Here is a 17,277-nt window from a genome sequence, read left to right as displayed (position 1 = left end):
CACTGTTATATTAGAATTACATATCTAAGCAGTAGGGCCACTAGAATTCTTCATCCTTATGAATTACTATTTGTTCTATAATTTTAATTTTAGAATTACGATTCAAAATATTTATTTAATTGTTATATTAGATTTTTAATTTTCAGATTTCTTGACAAAATTATGTGTACATGCATATTTTCATATCTGTTTTCTTTTCACGTATACAAAATTATGTGTACATGCATATTTACAATTCAAACCTATAGCACATGCATATTTTCATATCTGTTTTCTTTTCTTGTTGCTCGTTTATGTCTAATGTAAAAAAAAAATGGTAACCTTTAATTAATTAAATTCTATTCTTATTGTTTATATAGACGAGTTCTTTCAAAATTTATGAATTTTTTTGAAATATTTGACCTTTAATTAATTAAATTCTATTTTTATTGTTTATATAGATGGGTTCTTTCAAATTTGAGAATTTTTTGAAATTACATATTTTAAAAATTATTCAACAGTTAAATCACTTACACTACGCCAAAAACACACATGCATAACACTGCATAGATAACGGTTTTCGAAAAACCGTTATCTATGATAGATAACGGTTTTCAAAAAAACCGTTATCTATGTACTATTATGTATGTTTAGTCACAAAGATAACGCTACTCCGAAACCGTTATGAAAAGCGTTATATATGTGTGTCTATTATAAAGGTTATTTCTACCGTTACGGAAATTGTTATGTAAAAACATGGATACATAACGCTAAGCCTGAACCGTTATGCGAAACGTTATCTATGAGCGAGTGTTTTATAATGACAATGTAAGCGTTAGAAAAACCGTTATATATGACTGTTTTTAACAACGGTTATTTCGTCCGTTACGAGGACATGTTATGTCTGTGAATCATTTTTTTTTTCAATTTATTTTTTGAAAACCATAATATATATATTTTCTTAATCAAAAACTTGTTTATCTAAACATTAAAAATAAGAAAAAATTATTTTAAATTATCATTTTAATGGATTAAAAGTAAAAATTATTATTAATTTTCAGATTAGAAATTTAATTAACGGTTATGAGAATTATTTTTTTTTTCATTTTTTCCAATTTTGTATAATTTTTTTAAAGCCATAATATATATATATATATATATATATATATATATATATATATATAGGGGAGGGCTACAGTGAAAACACTTATTAAAATATAAATATAAACGTTTTTTAATGTACGAATTTTATCCAACAGGGTTACGAATTCATCCAACATGGTTACGAATTGTGAAAAATAAATTTTTGCTACCTTTGGGATTCGAACCCAGGACCACGAATTCATCCAACAAGGTTACGAATCAACCGTAGATCTTGATGATCTAAGGGCTGAAAATTGTTTATATTTTATATTTTAAGAAGTGTTTTTATTTTAGTCCTCCCCTATATATATATATATATATATATATATATATATATATATATATATATATATTTTAAACAAATACATGTTTATCTAAAAATAAAAGTATAAAAAATTATTTTCAAATTTGTATATAAATAAACTATAGTTAATTTTAATTATTAAAAATAAAATAATTTTAAATTATCATTTCAAGGATTAAAAGTAAACATTATTATAAATTTTTATATTCGAAATTTAATTAAAAATCTGGAAATCTTAATAAAGAAAGAAAAAAACTAAAGATGCGGAGTTTGGGAAGGGTTGAACCTAGGACCTTTGAGTTATAAGAAAAAACTCTTGCCAATTCAACTGCAACATAATTATGTTAAGTCAAAAACCACAATTTCTAACATAAATAAAAGCAATTGGGCTTAATTAAAACTTTCAGTTTCTTCTCCCGCCCACAATTCATTCGACCAACTTCTTCTCCCACAATTCATTCGCGCGACAAACCCTCCTCTTCTAAAAAAAATCGACAAACTTTAATCTTCCAACCCTAGCAGTTGTTCCATCTTTGCCGTGTTCTTCGACAGTTTTCTGAAGTCATGCTTCGTTCAATTGCTTTCTGAAGACATTGCAAAGTTCTTCTCCATGTTCTTCAAATTCTGTCAGTTCTTTCGACAATGATTTGGTATAGAGGGAAAGGGCGATTAGAGAGTTGGAGGGGCTGAGGTGGAGGGTGTCGAGAGAACGAGTGCCCTACTTGCCCTGTATTTTTAGTGGTGGGTTAAGGCATGCAATTCTATTGAACGTAAACAAATTGTATAATTTTTATATCAACTGCATTTTAACAAAGTTCAATTTTCAGACAGGAGAGAAAGTTGTGAGCTGCAGATTCACAAACGTCTCGGCGATCGAAGAGTTGAGCCTTATCCCTCCTTGAAGTGAAAATAAGGAAAGAAAAATTGTGAACTTTTCTTTTGTATAAAATGTGAAAAAGAAAGGAGACAATTAAAGCATAAATTTTTGTTATCCCTCATTTTCTCATCCATCAAAGTGAATGCACCCATAGGGTATAAAATTGATATCTGTATCGAAATAGTTAAATGAGGTTATCGGCTTCTCGAATAGCTAATAGGTACGATTTTGGTACACGTATACCCGAATAATTGAAACTATTTGACCACCCCTAATATTTAGCATGTATTTGACGGTAAGGGAATGTGTTGCGTGCATTATTTTTTGTGTACAAAAAATCCAATACACTAATGTGTCAGTTTATTTGGGGGAAACATTTTATATTGAATTTTTGTAACACCCCATCGTTTTGTATTAATTTTATACTACTATTATTATTCAATGTTGATGATATATATATGCTTATATAAATGTTGATGAATTTTTGTAACATCTACTGCTCCATGAAGGTGCCTCCAGACTAATAACTATATCACCATAACTCCATGTGAATGATGGATGAATTACCGTTTGCAACAAAGTAAAAAACATCCAAGCACAAATTTTTTGAGTTTTGAGTACTTACACTAATCAAGACCGAATTCCGACCATCACAAATCGATTCAAAGCGACTGATTCACATTCATAACCAAATATATTACTTTTGAATATTAATCACTAGGAGTATTATTTAGTAGCATTAATTAAGAATTGATCCGGTCATGAAATAACCCCATACTAATTATGGGTCGTTTATTTCAGTTGTTCATCTTTTCCTAGAGCGACTTATGTCTTCTAATCATATACTACACGTGAGCACGCACTTGGAAGGGAGAGAAATTAAAATTGCACCCATACTATCTGCGAATGAGATCTTATGTTCCATAGTCTTTTGTGTCTCACTACTAATTTTACTATTTTAAAATAATTTATTAAAACTAAAAATATTATTATACAATAAATTATAATTTACCATTAAAAATTAAAACTTAATTAAAAGATTTATACTCCGTTTGGATTAATTAATCAATTATTAATTTAAAAATTGAAAAACAAAGATTCAACAATAATTATAAATACTAATTGAATTAGTGAATCTTAGGTAATTATTTCAAAATTAAACTAAAATTTAAGAAATTTATTTATAAAATAATTAAAATAGATATATAAAGAAAAATTGACACGGTATAAGATACTAAAAATGAGACAGAAGATCCCTCGTGTACTATCCGAAGGTACCGCACTTTCTCTCTCTCTCTATAAAGCAAATGGTCCTGAGTTTCTCTTTATAATTTTGATTCACTTTAATCCACCACGCGGCTGTCTTCAGCCTTTCACTAATGTACTATAATATGGAAAGTGAAATTTAGAATTTTCCTTCCCTTTATCTTAAATGGTCCTTTGTTTTACCCTCCATCATTGCAATTGCAATATGCATATGCTCATCTATTCCAATCCCAATTATCGCCACTTTCTCCATATATAGACTATAGCTATTGTTGCTGCATTAACCAACAATATTCCATTTCTCTGAATTCCAAGTTCATCACTCTCAATAAAAGCATATGGCGGAATCCGCCGACACCAAAAAGGTAATCGATCCCCGGGTGGAAATCGACACTTCGCCGCCGTTCGAGTCGGTCAAGGAGGCTGTCGACCACTTCGGCGGCAGCGGCCCTTGGATTCCTCATCACTTACCCAATGTTGGTTCTTTTTCTTTCTTACCTTTTCTAATCTTTATAATCTTATGCAACTCTGTCTCTTCTTGTTCCTTGCGCTATAATCGTAATACTTGAAATTAATGTGAGCATTTGGGTAAGAAATAGATCGAGTTAGTTTATGTAGCTGGACTAAAATGGGACAGGATGTTTATCATCTTGGATGATTGGGAAAGACAAACTTGTTGATTTTTCATATTTACAAAGTATATATTTGGAGTTTTTATTGGCATTTTTGCTGCGCCACCAAGAAACGAATTACTACTTTTCCATCATAGAAGCTTGACGACGATTGCAATTAGTGAAGAACTTAAGCAACATGTTTTAATTTTCAGCTATGCATGGAAATTGACTCGAAAAAGAAATTATTTTTTTTTCCAAAAAGAAGTTATTATTACACCAACTAACGAAAAAAAAGAAGCTTATTTTGAGTAGATACACTTGTTGCGGCCCATGTTAGTGGGCCTGCAGTGACAGTGCTGCTAGATTTATCACTATGGAGTGCTGTGTTCCAAATTCAGATGATGGGGAGCTGGGTTAAATGGAGAAATAAAGTTTGTTTTGGAGCACTAAGTTGATGGTTTCCTATCAAAGTATTATTCGCAGTGCATGTCACATCCCATACCGAATAACTTAATAAATGTTAACAATTTTAGCACTGCGCCAAGTATTCCCTCTGTCCACAAAGATGAGATCGTGTGTTTATATTATCATTTTCGTCCGTCCACAAAGATGGTGTGTTTTCCTTTTCGGAATTCATGGCATCATAGATGGAGTCGTGATGTGAAGTGTTGTATTCGCAATATAAGTTTTGATGGATGCAATAGTTGTGATGATTAATTGTTGCAGCAGAAGAATGAGGCGTTCGATGTGGAGAAGATAGAGGAAGAGGCAGTACGACTGGAGAGGGATCTGATAATGAAAGAGCAGCAAACACTGAACGTGTTGAAAGAGCTGGAAGCAGCAAAGAGCTTCGTCCAAGGCCTGAAACTCAATCTCATCCCCGAGCTCGACGTCGCGTGGCCGTCGCCTGGCCTCATGTTCAGCGAGCTCAACCAGGCGAAGCTCAACCTTAGCAAAACGTCGGTTGATCTCGCTGCAATTCAAGCCTCCGTTGAGTCCCTCAACAAGAATCTAAGAAAAGATAAAATTTTGCTTCACAGGGCAAGCAAGATGCAGCTGCAAGAGACCCACCATCACGTCTCTCTAACCGTGTCGTCGAGCAAGCAAAGCATAGGCTTCGAGGCAGAGCAGTACAAGAAGATGACGGAGGCGTCGAGGTACGAGGTGATGGAGGCGATGGCCGAGATAGAGCGCACCAAGGACTGCATCCGGATGGCCGAGATGAGGCTCAACGCGGCCAAGAAGATGGAGGAGGCGGCTAAGGCCGTCGAGGCCATCGCCCTCGCTCGAACCAATGCCAATCAAGGAGATGGGATCACGCTCTCCTTCGAGGAATACAAGGCTCTGTCTCAAAAGGCCAAGCAGGCCGATCAGCTCTGCACCACCAAATTCATCGACACACCTTCTCATCACCTGGAGGTCCCGGTGCTCGAGAAGTTCGAGGATGAGAACAACGTGGTGGTGGAGGATAGCTTCGCCAAGTTCAAGTTCAGGAACTCGCAGAAGCCTGCTTCGATCGGGGACGTGCTGAGTAGTAGCAGGAAGGTGATTGTGCGAGACGACGTGGTGGTGGAGAATCAGTCGGAGAAGCAGCATGTGTCGTTGAGCCAGATGCTGAGGGAGCAGAGCAGGCTCATTCTGCATCCCAATAAAACTGCAGGAGAAGGGAATGTGCAGAAGCAATACTTCATGCAGAGGAAGAAATTTGGGTTTATTCAAGTGCCCATTCCCACCAAGCAAAGCAAGAAAAAGTCACCAGCCTCTTAGCATCTTACTACTATTGTGTTATATAAAATTGTTTGTATTGTGTATTGGAGATGATACTCCTCCCTTTTTTCTATTTTTACCAATTATTGGGATTGTGTTGGCCCAACATTGGCCATTTTAAATAATGGACCTGTTGGGATTGTGTTGACCCAACATTGACCTCGGCCCAAATGAAAAAGGTCCACTCCTTACCTTTTGTCTACTTTGATTCTTTTATTTTTTTTGATAAATTACGTAAATAAATAATAAAATTTAAAGAATGCGCGACGTAGGACTCGAAAGCAGGACCTCAGGTCTTCTTTGATTCCTTATTTCTTCTTTAGGTGGTGGAGATGCGCTGCTAGAGAGAAGCGTTGCTCATAGCGTGAGAAAAAGAAGACAAAAATTGGTGTTTATTTTTGTGTGAACCAATGTCCATTTAATTCTTGGATCGAATAAGAAGCTTCATGTCATGCTTGTTCCCATTTAGTTATTCTCGGTGCAGCTAGTGTGTAGAGCCGCCAGAGAGGCCGTTGGCGTTGCTGTGCATTTTGGAGAAGGAGACGAGACTGAGCCGAAGCTCTCTGCCCGTAGTATCCCTATCGTGGCGTCGATGCTGTCTGGATAAGCTTATATAATTGCTATCCTCAATCCTCGTTGTTGTGTGATAGTTGTAACTGCAGCTCTCCTTTTATCAAAGCTTCAAGGACTCGTTAGCTTTTTGGGGTAACGCATGTGTTCAAAATTTGCTTGTATTAAAATAAAAGGAGTTTGTCTCACATCTGTCTTGTTATTAAATGGAATGAGTTTCTTAAGCTATTTAAGAAGCCTACGGATCTTTGATACAAGTGCATCAATCATTACACTATAAGCCTTATGTTTGATTCTCGTCAACAATGGTCGATCCAAAGTGAGGCGGTGGGGTATAGTTGTAACCTGAAATTTTTATTTTTTTTAATATATGTATTTAAATACTATTTAATTTATTTTTGTACCCTCAATCGAACTGTGAGAGTAGGCCCTTCTTATATGAATATATTTTGTTTGGGTTTTGGGCCCAAGTTAAAGTAAAAAAATGGCGGTTGAAATAAGTTAACAAATAAAATAAAAAAATCACATAAACTAAATTTTAGAGAAATGGTTGAGTTTTTGAGACAAAGTCACCACTGGACGCACTACACAACATCTTAAAAGAATAGTGTGAAATTGTATGAGAGTTTTAGAGGTAAGAAAAAGATTTTATTGGTTTTAAATTGGGTTAATGGCATGTAAATTACTAAACTATGACCAAATTCTGGTTTAAATACCGCAATTCAATGTGTATCATGGAAATTCCTACACTATTAATTTGATCTGATTTAAGTACTCCGGCAAGGGTATTTTTGATATTTTGCACACAGATCTATTTAATGTTGGGCTGGAACGATATTGGCATCCATGTGGCATCCGACTGGATCCCAGCACACCAAATGCAGGTAAATTAATGTTGCGCTGGCAAATTAGTGTTGTGACTAGATCCCCTTTCTTCTTCAACATTACACACACTAACACACAACACCCCCTCTCTCCCTTCTCATCCGGCGGCAGTAGCCGACGCTGGCCGTCGGCCCCTGCCGGATCTCCCTCTGACCCCCATCTCCGACTCAACAGAACACGCACACACAACGACACACTCACGACACACAGAACACCACAACGCCACCACCAGTAGATCTGCTTCTTTAATTCGATACACACCACAATATAAGGAGAACGACATCGGCCTTGGGCTTTGACGTCGCTGAATTGAGAAGAGGATGGCGGCTGCTGCGATTTTGAGGGAGAAAAGGGCACCGACTGGGGTTGGAGATTTGAGAGACTCGACTGCCCGAGCACCGACCTTGCCAAAAATCACAAGGCGACAGCTTTAATGGAGGTATCGAATCTAGGGCTCAATTCGATTCTTTGAGTAAGGAGAGGAGGGCTGTGAGTCCCTGACCTCGAATCCGGCGCCTGCATCTGCTGCTTTGGGGGCTTCTTCCGCTTTTTCTTCTCATAGGCGATACCGCGTGCGCCGAAGGGATTGGTCTACGGCCTGCCGTCGTTCTCCTCGAAGGCGGCGCGTAGGAGGCCGACGAGTGCATCGAGGCTTCCCCAGGCCTGGCGGAGAAGGCAGGGGCAGGGCGGGGGGGGAAGGGGGTGAGGATGGCCGAAGAAGGGGCAGCCGGCGGTGTGGACCTTGGTCTTGCCGAACTGGTCGAGGTAGCGGAGGAATTCAAGGATGTGGGCCCCGCTACAATGGCTCAGCACCAGCAGCGGCTTGTGGTTCTTCAGATACCGCCCGGACATGTTCCAGTCGCGCCATTTCTGCGACTCGTACCGGCTCAGGGACGAAGGTGGCGCACCCGCCACCGCCTTCTGGCTGACGGAGCTCGTCTCCGATGTAGGGCTGCTCGAGTTGCAGTAGCTCACTAGGGCTGGACCAGACTATTAACAAAACGACATCGTTTTTTAACTAAGTAAAACGACTGTGTTTAACTATTGTTCCGGCTTATCCACGTAAGATTTTCAGTTGTCCATGTCATCAATTTTTCGCCGGAAAATTTGCGGAGTACCTAAATCAGATCAAATTAATAGTATAGGAATTTTCATGATACACATTGAATTTCGGTATTTAAACCAGAATTTGGTCATAGTTTAGTAATTTACATGCCATTAACCCTTTTAAATTCATCGTGTCCTCGACATTTTCGCTTAGAATCTGATTCTTTCAACCAATTATAAGGTATTATTATATAATTCTTTTGTTTAAATTAGGGTATTATATATTTCATATAATATATTTGATTAAATGACGAAATCATTTGTCAATTATATTTTTGCCTACTTGATATGTGAACTTGTTTATGTTTGTGAAAATTTTAGTTTTCTTATAGAATTCTTATATTTGTGTATTGGATACAGGAATGGCAAGCGAAACACCTAAATCAAAAGATTCAAAAGGAATAATAAAATAACTCGTTAGTTTTATTGAGGCTCGGCCCTTAGTTTGCTTCCCTGTGCTCTCAAGGGATTTTAGGTTCGTTTTTTCCTTTCTTTCAATAAAATCTTAATTATATACACAATATTATTATAAAAAAAATAACTCGTTCTTCGACAATTAATATTCAAGAAAATGAAAATTCAAGAGAGTGAGTCTCCTACAAATGAGTCACTTCAAACTCAAGAAAATTCTGTAAATTTGGGTGGTTCAAATAGTACTAATTAGAGGATAAAGAATTGAGTTTATGATATTGAACTTCTTCCTCATGACCTGAAAAAAAGAATAAGGATAATGGATTATCCTCCAAATGAACGAGATGCAGTTAGAAGAGCATATATTCTTAAAAAGCCTTGCCAACCAAAAACTCATGATTTTCCTCCAAAAAATTATGGAGATTTGCGTCGATTTAGTGCTTCTTGGTTTGAAAAATGAGATTGGCTTGAATATAGTATTGAGAAAGATATCGCATTGTTCAAGAATGAAGTTAAGATTAATATGGGGAGAGATGCATTTGTTAATTGAGGATTTAAGTCGTGGAATAAATCGGAAAGATTTCTTAAACATGTTGGTGGTGTTAAAATAGCTCACAACCTTGCTTATGAGAAATATGTAACCTTAAGAGATGGGAAAAAAAAAATCAATTCTTATTTCTTTTGATAATGCCACTAATGTGATTCAAAAAGAGTAGAAGTTTGCTTGAAAGCTTCAATTCCTTGTTTGTGTTTTCTATTAGGACAAGAGATGATGTTTCGTTGGCATAGAGAAAATGAAGAATCCATTAAAAGGTTAAATTTTGTTGAACTTTTGAAATGGTTAAAGACGCATAATAGAATGGAGTTGTTTCAAAGGTCACTTTTGAAAATGCTCCCAGCAATTGTCAATTGATATTTCCAATTATTCAAAAAGATATTATCAATTGTTGTGCTAAATAAATAACTAAGCGAATTATGGATGAGCTAAGTGATAACTATTTTGCTATATTAGCCAATGAGTCTAGTGATGTGTCCCAAATGGAACTACTAGCTCTTGTTTGCGTTGTGTTGAAGGAAAAATGGGAAAGGTAATGGAACGATATATATGTATATATATTCTGATAAAATTGAAAAAAGCTTTAAAATTTGACCTTCTTCATGCTTCATTATGTCTTCTAAATCCTCTTCTATGGTGATTGTCTATTTTGACCTCCTCAACCAATTTTGAGTGCATATAAGTGACTCAACAATTGTAGGAGTTAAAAGAACTCCTAAAAGCATTGAGCACTCTTCCTTCGGTACTAAAAACATATTCTGAGGCTATGGTAGAAATGGGGACAACTAATACATCACTAGCAAGATGGAAAAGCACCGGAACCTATGTTGATTAAGTTTTCACCAAATCAAAATATCGAAGGTTTCATCATCTGCAAATACAACCATATAACATTTAATTCATCTATTGCAGAGATTGTTCCACTTTGAACTTTCTGCCTCTTGAAACACTCAATTATAGCACGTTTTTTCAAACCTTGACATGATTCCTTGTCTTTTGCTTGTTGAAATTAATTTTAATGAAATTTTCGATCTTAAAATTCTATATTTATTTTAATTTTGAAATATATTTAATTTGGAGAAAATGTAAAGAAATTTTATAGAGTCTGATTATAAAGTTCCCTACTATGGACGAGGGGCTCTAAAATAAGGACCACTTCTATAAAGCCCCCAAACAATCTCTCAAATAAAAATATTCTTATGAATTATTGGAGTTTATAATCTTTTTGAAATAAGTTTATCCAAACACCCTATTACTATATATGTACTATCAAAGTCCCTCCCCAAATGAGAACACATCCATGCTCAATCAAAATCCCTCACCAAATAAGAACGCATCCATAAACCGGCTTATACTCGTCATAAGAAATTTGTAATGTTTTTTTTGTATAAATTATATAATTAAATAAAAAAAATTAAAACTTGCGTGACATATAATTCAAATTCAAAATTTTAAATTTTAAACATTAACCCCTTATCATTAGATCAACACAGTCGGATAAAAATTCTTAATTCTAGATTGATGCGAAAGAGGGTGCAAGATGCACGGCAAAACCAACTTATTTCCAATGTAAAGACATTGTTTGTAAAGAAATGGAAATCATCATTCCTTCTTTTTATGTTAAACTAGTATGTCTGCCCGTACCATGCACGACGAACATCGAAATTAAACGATACGTTTAAATAAATAAATATAAATATTAAATAAAATTAAAATATAAATAAATACTAAATATGTTTCAAAAATAAAATAAAATAAAATAATCAACATCAATTAATCACAAAACTCAAATTTGAAAACATTAAATTTTCAACCTTATATAAAGTGCAATGATAATTATAGTTATCAAACAATTAAAAATTATTTGATAAAATTAGCATCACTTATTATTATTATTATTATTATTATTATTATTATTATTATTATTATTATTATTATTATTATTATTATTATTATTATTATTATTATCGAGTATTACACGTCATAATAAATAAAAAAAATATTTTCATGCACAAACATAAATAAAAATTCATATTTGAAATTATATTTTTAATATAAATAACTAATTATTAATCAAAAAAGTTATATTAAAATTAATACAAAAAAAATAATTTAAAAAAGAGTTATATAATGAACCAAATATATTTTCATTCACCTATGTTACATTCTAAACCATTTTAATATAAAAAAATATGTAAAACGCAAAATGTGATATCTATTTATTTTCCCTTTAAAAATACAAAAATAAAAATAAATACATATATCGAAAAAATATATATATATATATAGAAGACAAAAAGTACGCATGTCATTAAGGAAAGAAGATTAGAAAAAAAACATTAAAGAGAGTAGAGAGGAAGGATAAAAAAATTATTTTAAAATTTTAAATTATCATAACTTATTCATTTTAAATTTATTTTTTATGATTTTGAAATTTTAAAAGGTATAAAATTTATATGAAATCGTAACAAAAAAAATTACAATATATCTATGAAATCATACTTAAACATGCTATGCACAAAAAAAAGACGATAAAACCGAAAAATAAAAGAAAATATTAAAATAAAATAGTATCTAAATGAAAAGGAAATAAGTGAAGGATATAACGAAAACAAATATAATAAATCAAATGAAAATAGATCATCAAAGAAAAAGAAGTAAAATAAGAGAGAGGAGAGAGAAAACAATTTAGTTTAAAACTTTAAATTCTAATATCTTTATTATCTTAAATCTATTTTATATTTATTATATATCAAATTAAAGCTATAATAAATTACAGTTAATCTTATGATCTTTAGTTTAATATGCATATTGAATATTTTATCATTAATCATATTATATGATTTTAAAAAAGAAAGAAAAAAAAGTAGAAGATAAAAGAAAAGAAGAAAAGAAGTTCGAATTGGAAATAAAACCTCTCCACCGCATATATAGCAAAAGTTAGTGAAAATATACTTTAATAACTAAAATTTAAAAAATAACTACTATAATTTTAAATTATGGCAAAAAAAATAGTCGTTAAACTGCTCTTTTATATAATATATAGATGATGGGTCGATTCCTGCTATTTTAGCTATATTGGCTAAATTAAGCAACATATTTCCCCACTATTACATTACATGCGCGCATCATACCTTTTGCTTCAGGTCAAGCAGAATTATCAAAATACCCTTCACCTCCGGTGGAATTCCTCCTCCACTGAGGGGTGGTTGAGGTCAAGTGTTGGAAAGTGTTTTACGGGACGAGAGAGAGAGAGAGACGCGTGTCACGAAATTATTAACACGACTTTAACGTGTCCATTATGTAGAGGACGACACTGCTACTTTACCAAAAAATTTGAAAGCTATCCGTTTTAATAATTGCTACTCATTCACCACCTTATTCTAGCCTCCTTACTAAAATGCGCCTGTCTGCGGTGTTCTCCACGTATTACTATTATTATTTAGTTATTAGAGTATAAATTCTTTAATTGTAGATCAATTCTAATCTTTAATACGAATTTTAAAAAATAAGTATAAAAAAATATATCAATTTATTAATTACCGTAACTTTAATTTGAATTCGAATGTTTATTAAAAACAACATCATGGATACATTATCTCAAAGTTATAATTTATTTTAATAAATAATTATTTATCTGTTCAAATTGAACAGATATCAAGCTATGATGTCGAAATTAAGATCAATTTCGTTCTATTTGCTGATAAAGTCATTTAAAAGATGGAAATTTTAAAATTTTATTTGGATTTAATTTATATAATTAATTTCACAGTTAATTCATTTAAATTTAAGAGTGAATTGATCCAATGTCGTTCTAATTGGGTCAAAAATATGATTCGTGTTAAAATCACCGATCAATAAATTAATATATTTATGCATCAATAATCTTAAACCTTTTAAATTATCGATCTATTTTAATTAATGTATAAATTTTGGATGCAGTGACGTTCCTAATTACGGGGTACCGATAATAGATTATTAAAACGCAATTTGTAAAAAGGAAGGAGCGTGCCTATACATACTAAGGCGCACGTTAACAAACACTACTACTAAATAGAGCTTTTTAATCTATAAAATGAATATTCTGGTTGAGCTTAGCAGCAGAGAGTGGTTCAACTTCGATGATGCATCCACGGGCGGTGGCTCACGCCACCCGCAGCGCCGCCTCTCAATGGTTAATTTCTGCCGCTTTTTACGTCTGTAAATTACATATGCATACAAAAATAACGTTATCGCGTGTTGAAACGTCGTCTATATTGCCGGAAAGATTTAATTTCTGCTCCAAATTATGTGAATGATATGCTGCAATTTGTTCAGTACAGGAAAAATGGAAGAAATCAATTAATAATATTGCCATTTTAAGTTTCATGTTTTCTTTCTTGTTTCTATTTTATTGTCAGCCTTCATCATTTTCGCTTTATTTCATATCTTCTGCTAATTAGTTAAATATTTGGTTTCTTTGGTTTGATAAGAGGGGAGTGGTGCTGATTTTTAGTAGTTTCTTCATCAAATTCATGAACTTGGTTCGTTTTTTCTGGATGCGATTGGTCGTGTGTTGTTAATTTTGGTCTTTTTTTGGGTATGTAATTAATTAATATATAGGGGGGGGGGGGGGGGGGCTTTGTTTATATGTATAATAATATAAATATAAATTTAAATTATAAATTTAAATCACGCGTTATGTTTACGTGGACACATAATAAAATGTGGAGGGGTATTATTTTCCCACAAATATCATACGTCAGGGGCCGGGGCCGTGAGAGCGCGATCACGGTCTTGCTAGTGGCACCTTTGCGTTCCATGGCGTGCTCGCGTTGGCTGGTCGTGTTGAAGCAATTAATTTTATATGCATATTTGTGTTACAATATATGTATATTTATGTTTAACTATATACATGTTATGTTTAGCAATTTGCATATTTTTTTAATCACATAAGGCTAGTATCAGGGGTTGTTCGCGCCAAAATGATAATAACATCAAAGTAATATATTTGTGTTTAACAAAATACATATTTTTGTTCAATATTATGAATATTAAAATAGCAAAAAAAAAAAAAAAACTTGTGCACGTCTAGTGAAGGCGCAGTCATGCCCATGGTGCACAACCGCGGCCCTTCGTTTAGGGAGCAGTTGCGCCCCCAATTTTTACGAAACAATAATACCCCTCTTTTGTCTTTTGCTCTAAAATGTCCTTATTTACCACATGTTATCTTTTTATGTATTCACGGGTGTAAAATGTGTAGTTCATAATTGAATTTATATATTCTCTAAGAAGGGTTCTATCAAATCCCTATACTGTGTATATGTATATGTGTGTGTGTGTGTGTTTTGGCCGTATGTTATTAAATCCTTCAATTTCAATCAAGAATAATGAATGGGACCAATGTAGAAAATTTAAATTGTATGTATCCACCACATTTTATATTACTAGTATAATCGGTCTTTTATACTTTCTTCATCCATGAAAGGTCTTAGTTTGTCATTTTCTTCGGTCTATAAAAATATATTCAAACTTTTTTTTGTCATTCATGACCCACAATTTTTAATTGGGTAAATATCATGAAAACCCCTGAAGTATATCGCTTTATCAAAAATACCATGAGACTTTCAAAATGTTATCTAAATCCTTAAACTATCAGGTTTTTATCAAATATATCCAGCATCTATTTTTCGATTACAAAAACCGTGATGTGGCTCGCCGGATGCCACAATGAAATTTATATTCTATTTTTTTTAAATGCAATGGCAAAAACGACGTCGTTTCGTACCATATAATTTAAAAAAATCACTCTGAAATTTAAAATTCACTACTATCATGTTTGAAATTCACGCTAATCACCTATAATTATGGATAGACACGATAGAATATGGTACGAAACGAAGTCGTTTTTTCTGTGTCATTTTAAAAAAATAGAATATAAATTACATTGTGGCATCCGACGAGCCACGTCACGTTTCTGGTAATCGAAAAATAGATGCAGGATATATTTGATAAAAACCTGATAGTTTGAGGGTTTAGAGAACATTTCAAAAGTTTCAGGGTATTTTTGATAAAGTGAATATAGTTCAGGGGTTTTCATGATATTTACCCTTTTTAATTTATGGGGTCCTTTCTCTCAGTAATTCTCTGTACTTTTTTTAAAAAAAGATTTGTGGAATATTTTTTTACTCACTAAATAAACAACTATTTTTTCCTAAAATTCTCGTCGTCTTCTCTTAAGACTATTTTCGTGAATGGATGGAGTAATTAACTGAAATTTTGGAATGGCACGTAGATAACTGTTGGTTTGATCTGGTAGGGATTGGCTTACTATGACATTATTTATTTATTTTTGTAAAGTTTTACGAAAGAATTTTCTAAGATGCACCAAGAAGAAGATGAAGTAATTGGGATTGACAAGACGGATTTGAGTCGAGGAAGCACATCTCGAAAGAGGTAGTAGTATTATTTTTGTGTAGAAAATGGTACATACTCCATCATAGCATATTTACACTCGATTCTTGAAATCTACGAGGATATAGGCAAAATAGCTTAACTAAGCGTTTATTATGAGGAATATGATAAATTGATAAAATATAAAATTATTTAATTCAAAGTAATTTGAAATATTTTTATAAATTTATCAAATCATGTATAATTTATAATATATGCTCTCTTTGTCCCATAAAAACATATACAATTTTCATTTTTCGTTCGTCCCATAAAAACATGCATAGTCCATTTATAGTAATAATTCTTCCACTATACATCACAATCAATGTGGGCCCATCACACTACACTTTACATGATTTCTTAAAACTCGTGTCATCTCATATTGAAATTAATTTTAAATTAATTTAAAAATTGAGTAGCAAATTTGTGATTATAATAAAATTAAAATTTATTTGTAAATTATATATTTTTATTTACTTTTTCATTGATTTCTTATTTTTCTATTTTATTTCTTTTCTAAAATTATGAAATTTGTCTAATTATAGAATATTCGATATCATCAAATTAAAGATAATGACAAGAGCTTTAATTTGATATATATTATGTAAATATTGAATTTCAAATGTAAAAGGTATATTTATTTAAATATTAGTAAAATTTAAGAAAATTTTCTTTCCTTTCTCCTTTTTTTGAATAAATCTTTTTTTTTTCATTTTTTCTATTAACATATATTAATTTCTTAATTGTTTCTTTCTTTTTTTTTAAATATTAATTTTTATTATTGCGAATTCGTCATTATTTTTTATTTTTCTAGCCCACCTCAATATATATATATATATAGATATATATATATGAAAATAAAAAATCTATAATTTGATTGAAAAAAAGTCCATATATATCTATAAATAAATCTCGGTTTACTTAATATTTTTTTGGTGTTTGGAGACAGGTTACGAGGGCATTGAAGATTATATGTGGGTATAGTGGTTGGTGAATAATTATAATCATTGCAACGGCGGAGCCCAGCATTATGGATATCATATAACCGGAGGCAAGTCATTTTGGCTAATATTATGTTATCATTATTATAATTTATGAGTGATATTTGTAATTAAATATAGTTACAATGATTTATTTTCCATTGGGAAATTTTCGAAAGAGCTAGTTTCATGCTCATTATGTGCATATACCGAAAAGATGGTGAGACGTCGACGTCGGTGTGCAATTTCATTTGGATGAATTTTTACTGCTGTGGATCATCGATTTAATTCTCCTAAGTTTTATTTTACTCTTGTTAGATCAATGTGATGATCTTTGAGCTACCTGTATGTTCAACATTAAAATTTGATTCTTCAAGAAATCGACT

General features: G+C 32.6%; 2 protein-coding genes and 1 long non-coding RNA gene across 6 annotated transcripts; 2 read left to right on the top strand and 1 right to left on the bottom strand.

Annotated features, from left to right (window-relative positions):
* Positions 1-3,636: 3,636 nt before the first annotated feature.
* On the top strand, positions 3,637-6,152 carry LOC130997161 (WEB family protein At2g40480-like). Of its 4 annotated transcripts, none has more exons than XM_057922422.1 (3): positions 3,637-4,045; positions 4,913-5,142; positions 5,224-6,152. In XM_057922422.1, exons 1-3 carry the CDS (start codon positions 3,908-3,910, stop codon positions 5,948-5,950), a joined length of 1,095 nt encoding a protein of 364 aa, XP_057778405.1. In that variant the 5' UTR covers positions 3,637-3,907; the 3' UTR covers positions 5,951-6,152. The 4 variants fall into 4 exon arrangements, with proteins under 4 accessions (XP_057778405.1, XP_057778404.1, XP_057778403.1 ...); XM_057922421.1 differs by having other exon boundaries at positions 4,910-5,142; XM_057922420.1 differs by having other exon boundaries at positions 4,913-6,152.
* A 1,828-nt stretch (positions 6,153-7,980) lies between these two features.
* LOC130998226 (protein G1-like4) lies at positions 7,981-8,624 on the bottom strand. Its single transcript, XM_057923656.1, has 2 exons — positions 8,589-8,624; positions 7,981-8,395 (listed from the first exon to the last, which is right to left on the bottom strand). Exons 1-2 carry the CDS (start codon positions 8,622-8,624, stop codon positions 7,997-7,999), a joined length of 435 nt encoding a protein of 144 aa, XP_057779639.1. The 3' UTR covers positions 7,981-7,996.
* A 4,800-nt stretch (positions 8,625-13,424) lies between these two features.
* Positions 13,425-17,087, top strand: LOC130997160 (uncharacterized). Its single transcript, XR_009092990.1, has 3 exons — positions 13,425-13,653; positions 15,819-15,914; positions 16,861-17,087. It is a non-coding gene; the product is annotated as an uncharacterized LOC130997160 (long non-coding RNA).
* The last annotated feature ends 190 nt before the right edge of the window (positions 17,088-17,277 follow it).

Source organism: Salvia miltiorrhiza, chromosome 8 (genome assembly GCF_028751815.1).
Source record: "Salvia miltiorrhiza cultivar Shanhuang (shh) chromosome 8, IMPLAD_Smil_shh, whole genome shotgun sequence".
Classification (NCBI taxonomy): Eukaryota; Viridiplantae; Streptophyta; class Magnoliopsida; order Lamiales; family Lamiaceae; genus Salvia; species Salvia miltiorrhiza.
Note: the sequence above shows the minus strand (reverse complement) of the source record. Positions and strands in the feature narration are given on the sequence as shown.